We start from the raw sequence: 8,395 nt of genomic DNA on the forward strand, positions 1-8,395 counted from the left end.
TTTTGCAGCTATCAGCACCAGAAACCAGTGAACTTGGGAGAAGTTTCCCTTGTAGGCTTTCTCCAACAAGGACAGAAATCTATTCAATTTAACCCAAACCACAGCTTTTTCTTCCTAACCTTAACCAAAACTCTTTGTGGTAGAAAGCCCTTGAGGAAAATTTCTCCTAACTGGGAAATGAGCCCATTGTGAGATACTGGGGATACAACTGTGAAATGGTATTCATGCCCATATTGCCTCAGTTGATAATGTGTTTTGGGGGTGCACATCCTATAAACCACACAGTTATTAAAGCTACACATTCAACCTGGGGTTTGGTGCCAGTGAGGGTCTGGGACCACTGAGAGATTGCTCACTTAGCCCTGTTGATAATCCAGCACTAGTTAGATTGTTCAGATTATAATGCATTTTGATTATCTGACTTATTTGACTGTTGAATATTGAATCAAACCATTGCATATTTCAATTTGGGTGAATAAACAGGACATGGCCTACGTTTTCAGGAATACTGGAACATACAGTAAGACTACTCAAAAGAAACTAACTGGTTCATTGCAGTAAAAATAGCAATCACTTGCTTTAAATGACATTATATATAAGGGCAGTGATTTGCAATCAGTAACGTTGGATAGCTTTGATCTTTCTAACAAGCACGGTAACAAACAGCAGCGCCACGCCTGTCACAACGCGTGCATGCGCAGTTCAAGCGTGGTGGGTGGAGAGGAATTTTTTGTTTATTTTCGTGGCCAGTTAACCAGTAAACGTGCTGTTATATTATTATTTGCTGTTTTTATAGTTTAGCATAATAAGGCAAACAGATAAGCGGCTGTGCATTTACCTAGTAGGGTATTTTACCATTTCGTGAGGTAGCGGATTTGGGCCATCACAGAGGAAGGTTAGCTAGCGAGCTAGCGTCAAGTCGATGAGGGTCTTGTAGCGTTAGTTAGCTGTTAGCGTATGTGCTAGCAGGCTAGCCACAATATTATTAATGCAAGATAGATAGCACAACAAAATTTAGCAAGCTAAAGCCACTCGCTTATCGGCCTGCACCACTGGGAGTAACGCCACGGCGCGGAGAAATCACCGTAAGTTCACAAATCAGTTCATGTTTGATTCAGCTAGCGATAATGCTCGGAGATTAATGCCAGCTAACTTGCTAACGGTATTCTACGGCAAGCCCAGTGTTAGCTTACGCCAACACTCAACATTAGCTGGGCAAGGTTAGCTATCTTAATGGTCCTCAACAGTTATATATGCAATAAATATGTGTATATATTTTAAAAGCCATAACATATACGCTAGTTTTGTAATTCAGGACAAGTTAGGTTGCACATTACCAAGCCAACGCCAACGATATTATCACGGAGGATAATTGCGCTATCTGTGTTTATTAGCTTTGGTACCCATCCTGGCAAACGCTAGCTACGTTTGCTTTACAGAATGCTTTGTAAAACCTAACCTTAAACTAATGCTCGTTTTATCTGACTCCTAATACGATAAACCCGCTATAGAAATAGAGAAAACGTGGTTTTTTGGTGTCATAAGAGTGTCTTGTTTGACATTTCAGCGTGGATGAAATGCTCATATTTACAGAGGATGTGCAGTGCGAGTTTCCGCATGAGTAAACATGAGCTGCAACGTTAAAGCAGTAGCTGTCAGTTTGTAATGTATCCCTGACAGCAGTTGTAAACACATGTCACATTAAGATGGGTATTTTCATAGTGTTATATATGAGATGCCCATGTTTTTAAAGTTGCATGAAAACCATTTTCTCCATCAACTGTGGCTAATTGCTGTCATTTTAAGGGTACATTAGATTGACTTCAGAATGGGGCTACCAGTGGACAGACCCTTCTCTTACTACACCCGACATTACGTTAAGGTGGTACACAGATTGTACATTCAGTGCCACTTTCTGTAATACCAATACAAGGTAAATTTTGGTTGGCATACCGATCTGATCTGCCAGTCATAAGACCCTGCTCTTTGTTTTTCAGGTTGCTAAGCTTGGGCCTCTTCGGATCAACAGTACTTTCACCCTGACGTTTCTACTGGTAAAGACATACAGGATACAACTTCAAAATCTCCCCAAGGTTGAAACCCAAGCAGCAAGATGTCAATCACGAACACTCCCACAAGCAACGATGCCTGTCTGAGCATCGTTCATAGCCTGATGTGCCACCGACAGGGAGGGGAGAGCGAAAGCTTTGCCAAGCGAGCAATTGAGAGTCTTGTCAAAAAGCTGAAAGAGAAGAAGGATGAGCTGGATTCCCTTATCACAGCCATCACTACGAATGGAGCTCATCCTAGCAAGTGTGTAACCATACAGAGAACTTTGGATGGGCGCCTACAGGTATAGTAGGAGATATAGTGACAAATTGGGTAAAAATGACGCTCTTTGTAATTATAACAGAAAAAAATCTTCTTCTTAGGTTGCAGGGCGCAAAGGTTTTCCCCATGTTGTCTATGCGCGACTGTGGCGATGGCCTGATCTACACAAGAATGAATTAAAACACGTGAAATATTGCCAGTATGCCTTCGACTTGAAATGTGACAATGTTTGTGTCAACCCATACCACTATGAGAGGGTCGTCTCTCCAGGCATTGGTGAGTAAAGATCACATGTTTGTTAGTCTCGATTAGATCTCATTGTTTAGGTAAGGTTGATAAAATTTGATGTATTTTGTCTCTTTTAAATGAAAGAGTTTTAATTCACAGCCCTTTATGTCATTTATTTAGAGCAACAAACACATTCCTAGTACTCACATTCTTAGTGACAATATGAGGAAGTGATCTGGTTTAAAAAAAAATGAGCATTACTCAGAATTGACTTTCATAAACTCACAGAGTGATATATCTGTTCCTTTTTATGTTTTTGCAGACTTATCAGGGCTGACTCTTTCAAGTTCAGGTAAAGGGGTGCCAAAGTTTTCCTGTTTGCTCGTTGAAGATTGTGTGGATGTCCATTAGTCTTACCTATGTCTTGCTGACTTCATGTAGGTCCCCTCATGGTAAAGGATGAGTATGACTATGACAACCAGCAGTCTCACTCAAGCTCTGAAAGCCACCTGCAGACTATCCAGCATCCCCCGTCAAGACCCGGTCCACAGGAGACTTTCAGCAGCCCCGCTTTGCTCCCCCCATCAGAGGGCAGCAGTTCAGCTTCAACCTCGGCTTTCTCCACCATCAGCGCTGGACCCTCAAGTGAGATACTACAGGGGAACTACACATAAATACAAAACATAGTGGAAAATAGACTCTGCTCTTTTTTTACCAGTCAAAAATGAATCAATGTAAACAAGTAAAAAATGCTGTAAAATTATTAATTTTGTGTCTTTTTAAAGTTCATTTTTCAAATTGCCTGTTGATTAGTTTGTAATTTCATATGGACAAAGTTACTTATAATGCAATAAACATCTATTTTTAGTCTTTAGGTTTATGATCTGATCTGCCACACAGGCTTGAATTTACCACAACTTTGGCAACACAACTATTTAATAATTTGTATTTACAGATCCTCCCCCCAATTGGAGCAGAAATGGCAGCTTCACCCCTGCAGTGCCTCAACATCAGAACGGGCATCTACAGCATCATCCACCCATGCCTCACACAGGGCATTACTGTGAGTGGATGGAAAACAAAACTTCTTTGCAAAGTCTTAAAAATAGTCTAGAAGTTGTAGTCTTAAGTTGATGTCCACATTAAGGGAATTTACCTGGTTTAAAAGTTGGTTTGAAAATGTGTAAAATTGACATGTGGCGTAGATCAGAACTCTTTTTCCCCGGCAGATTTTCCATTATAATCCTTTATACATTTATGAATATGTGCATGACCTGTACTCGGGTCTGAATAACATGTCACATCATAAGAACTGCTGTGATTTCAGAGTTGCATGTTCAAAATTAATATTGGCATGTTCTTGCAGGGCCTGTTACCAATGAAATTGCGTTCCAGCCGCCAATATCCAATCACCCTGGTGAGTATTAAGCTGCAGATGGAAGACAGTACATATATTCAGTGCAATCACCATAACCTAGTTGACCTGAGGTTGGTTGTTTGTTTGTTTCAGCTCCAGATTACTGGTGCTCCATTGCATACTTTGAGATGGATGTCCAAGTTGGAGAGACGTTTAAGGTGCCATCCACATGCCCAATAGTGACGGTGGATGGCTATGTTGATCCATCAGGAGGGGACCGCTTTTGCTTGGGCCAGCTGAGTAACGTCCACAGGACAGAGAACATAGAGAGAGCCAGGTACTCCCCTACACACTCTTGGAGATATATCATCATCTCCCTGCTGTGGGACTAAGATATACACTTATTCAATCAACTAATGTTTACTGTATGACAGTAATGCAAAGTGTCTCACTTTTCTCCTTTCTGTCCTTAGGCTCCACATTGGCAAAGGCGTGCAGCTGGAGTGCAAAGGTGAAGGAGACGTGTGGGTACGCTGTTTGAGTGATCACGCAGTGTTTGTACAGAGCTATTACTTGGATCGGGAGGCTGGACGTGCCCCTGGAGATGCAGTTCACAAGATCTATCCCAGCGCTTACATCAAGGTGAGAAAGCAGTACAGCAGAGACAAGTTTGTGTCATTCAGATCTACAAATCCCTGATTGCTCTTGGCACTGGATACATTTACATGCACACTAATATTCCAGTCATAATACAATTACTGGTCTAATGTGACTAAGATGGGGCCATTGTAAAAACCATTCTCTTATGTTAGTGCAATTATGCTCAGAGTTGCAGTAGCCATACCCACAGTAAAATATATGGAGCATCCCCCCCTTTAACATGTATATATGGTAAAAACTTAATCTAACTCTGATGTGCTCAGACAGTCCAAATGCTTAAATGTCTATTCATGATCTTGTCATCAGATTTAAGCGTTTGTCCTGTCCCCTGCCAGGTGTTTGACTTGCGTCAGTGCCACAGGCAGATGCAGCAGCAGGCAGCGACAGCTCAGGCAGCAGCTGCAGCCCAGGCAGCAGCAGTGGCTGGGAACATTCCCGGGCCTGGCTCTGTGGGAGGCATCGCCCCTGCCATCAGTGAGTGTGCATACTGCTGCACTTACCTTTCAACAAGTGTATTATTATGATGGCTTCTCATTGTCATCTTCTGTGACTAGACTAATATCAGGGACTTTATTATGGCACTAGCATGCGCAGTGTTGTGAGCGAGAGAATCATAGAGCAGTGTGAACGGAGGAAAAGCAGCCAGCAGTGTCAGTTAATGATGAAGAGAGGAAAAACTGGGACACAGGCTGTTTTCTTAATAGATAGCTGTTCAGTCAGCAGTAACTAAATTAGACTGAGTTAAATCATTTGAACTTAGTCATGATCAAGGCAAGTGTTGCCGGTACAACTGTATTATGGAGGAAAATATAAATACTGGGTTGGGATATATCAACATATATGTGATAGGCGTTGTGACGTGTTTGATAATAGAGATTTGATGATTGCTTTGACATTATAGGGGGTAAGTTCACTAATTTTAAGAAGACAAAAACCCTGGACACTGAAAAGTCTTGAAGATTTCTGTCAGATTTCAAAATGTGTTGATATCAAAAGGTATTTATTTACACGTCAGTGGCATTTTAGTACTAAAATAGAGCTGAGGTTGAAGAACTGTGACTGCTCCTCTTCACGTTTTAGAGTTACTGCTTTAGAACAAACTTTGATTGAATGACCACATCAACAGTGAGTACATACCAAGCAGTTTGCTTTGCTTTGTCTGCCACTGCACTTTGAACTGCTTTACAAACTAGTTTTAGCAATGACAATTTCAGTTGTAGATGATGAAATAAAGTTCCACGTAGCAAACATCACTATAGGCTAACATTTACACAGTGAATATATTCTGTGGGCTTTAGCCCGAAGGCACTAAAACGTGTTGCCTGATCAGAGTGGGAGATATGCATATAACAGTTTGTACTTTACCACTCGGCCGTGTGTCTATCCAGTATACGTTCAAACTTTTACTGCAGTAGTAACTTTGCTAACATATCTGTGCAAGCTTTGGCCTATAGTGTCACATCGATCTTAAAGTTGCTGCCTGTAATTCTCCCGCAGGTCTGTCTGCCGCTGCAGGCATCGGGGTTGACGACCTGCGCAGGCTGTGCATCCTGCGGATGAGCTTCGTGAAGGGCTGGGGGCCCGACTACCCACGGCAAAGCATCAAAGAGACACCCTGCTGGATTGAAATCCATTTACACCGAGCTCTGCAGTTACTGGATGAAGTTCTGCACACCATGCCCATAGCTGACCCTCAACCCCTCGACTGAGTTAAAAGACATGAACTGTACAAAAAAAAAAGAAAACAATCAGACTGTACTTTTTAACAGACCACTCCACCTATAGGCCCGGAGAACTGAAGGAGGACTGCAACCATGGGGATGCTGAGTAGGTTGTAGGAGTAAGAACAAGGGCATAGAGGCCGGCAGTATACTCCAAACACGCTGCTTTTAAATCCAGCGCTGCAAGCGGTTGCCAGTATACAGAGCGAGACTCCAGATCTGTAAGTTCAGTGGCTTACAAACAGCAGCTGGAGGAACCTGTGAAACACGCTGGGAGGAATCGTACGCCAAGAGGATGAAAAAGGAAGCCGGTATTCTGGCATTGTTTACCACCTGAAAACTTCGTAACAGCATAAAGCGAACAAGGCTTTGTGTCTTTCAAATCTCGTGTCGATACATAATACTCACACAGTAATGTGGATTAAAGAGCATGCCAACAGCGAGATTAACACGCTCAAAATTCTATCAATTATTCAGTAAGTGTTGGTGTTTTACAGAAGGAACCACAAGAGTGCAGGGTGTCAAACAAAATGATTCATACTCAGCTGTCGACTTTTTGACTGGTAACATTTCCACTTTAAGATTTTAAAATATACAGAGCCCCTGCAACTGACTGACTAAGCTCCTTTTTTTTGGACTATTTACTGTGAGAGCAAACTATTTGACTGTAAAGCAGTAAAGCTGAGCACAATGTGACACCTTTTACTGGATTAAAACCTGCTATTTACCCCATCTGAACTTACAATGTGTCATTTCAGTTGGAGTATACTGCCGATCCAGTCCTCCTTCATCGGCTCTCCGGTGTTTATATGGCTTCATTTAAGTGGAGTTTCTCACCTCACAAATCAGGACATTTATGTAAAATGCTATTCATTACTTATGTTCTCGTAAGATGTAATCTTAAATATTTTTCAATGCCAACGGCCCTCGTTTGATGTTTTTTTGATTTATATCCCCCCTTTTTCAGTAGTTGTTTCTACAGATGTAAAGAGCATTTGAAAAGCCCGTTTTAGCTGACCTCCGCTTCTCTTCCAACACTTCAAAACTTCCATCACTCTACCACCAGTCAAGGCTGTTAGGATATCAAGAAGCGATGTTTTTAACTGAAGTTTTTCAGACGCCAAAATTACATTGGCTTAAAAAAAAAATTCAAAAGAAATGGTTATTATAACACGTCGTAATATAATTTGTCATTTTTTTTTATTAGATGCCCACATAGTGTCCATTAGCACTTTATTAATTTGCCTGAGTATTTTGTCTTGTTTCATAGTCTCATGCGTGGTTACTCGTATCCATATAATTTCTTAGCATAGTTGGAAAGTTTTTCTTGCTAATGACCTTGGTGACATCCATGGACAATGTGCAGATTGTCTGCCTAAAATCTGTTTTCAGTATCAAACGCTCACCCACAGCAGGTTGTAAAGGTGTATCTAACATTTTTATGACAAAATAATGGCTGAAACATATGAAGTTGTGGTGTAAGAATGGTTTCTGAAATTTGAAAACACCTTTTAAACCTACAGGCAGTGAATCTTTGGTACTCAGAAGATACATTTTGGGTGGAACATCACTTAAAGATGGCTCACCGCCACCCATTTTAATTTGAGTATTACTTGGATGCCATTCACCATAACGTATTCTAGACAACAGCTGAGTAAAGGAGGCAAGGAATGAACTGTGAGAGGAAGTGTAAGCCATATTGATGCCAAATATACCCTATGAAAAGTGAAAAAGGTTATCGGACTGCAGTCGATTTTGTCATGTCGCTTGTACAAGCATGGTTTTAATCGTCTATCTGAACGATCTCAGTTTTTGCTCAGCACAGTCGATCAAACAATATTTTGGTATTTGGAGCTCTGTTTACCCACAGCTGTCGCAGTATTTTATACTCTTTTGCTACCTTTACAGTGATAAACCACAAAAAGAATGGAAAAAAGAAGAATGCTGTACAATTTTCAGGAAATGCAAGTTCATGCTCATCTTAATCTTTACAATTGTGTCATACACTCAATACGTATGTAGTTTGAATGATATTGGTGTTTATATGTATGAGTATGGTTGAATAAAATCAATGGGCTAACACTACTCTGTTGGGAGT

The 8,395-nt window shown here is 41.1% G+C and overlaps 1 protein-coding gene across 1 annotated transcript; it reads left to right on the forward strand.

The window, feature by feature from the left end:
- The first annotated feature begins 682 nt into the window (after window positions 1-682).
- Window positions 683-8,382, forward strand: smad4a (SMAD family member 4a). Its single transcript, XM_033647597.2, has 11 exons — window positions 683-1,085; window positions 1,998-2,353; window positions 2,433-2,607; window positions 2,882-2,911; window positions 3,001-3,204; window positions 3,515-3,622; window positions 3,926-3,976; window positions 4,070-4,253; window positions 4,390-4,558; window positions 4,912-5,050; window positions 6,074-8,382. The coding sequence occupies exons 2-11, from the start codon at window positions 2,114-2,116 to the stop codon at window positions 6,283-6,285; spliced, it is 1,512 nt and encodes a 503-aa protein (XP_033503488.1). The 5' UTR covers window positions 683-1,085; window positions 1,998-2,113; the 3' UTR covers window positions 6,286-8,382.
- Window positions 8,383-8,395: the final 13 nt, after the last annotated feature.

This window comes from Epinephelus lanceolatus, chromosome 19 (genome assembly GCF_041903045.1).
Source record: "Epinephelus lanceolatus isolate andai-2023 chromosome 19, ASM4190304v1, whole genome shotgun sequence".
Classification (NCBI taxonomy): Eukaryota; Metazoa; Chordata; class Actinopteri; order Perciformes; family Serranidae; genus Epinephelus; species Epinephelus lanceolatus.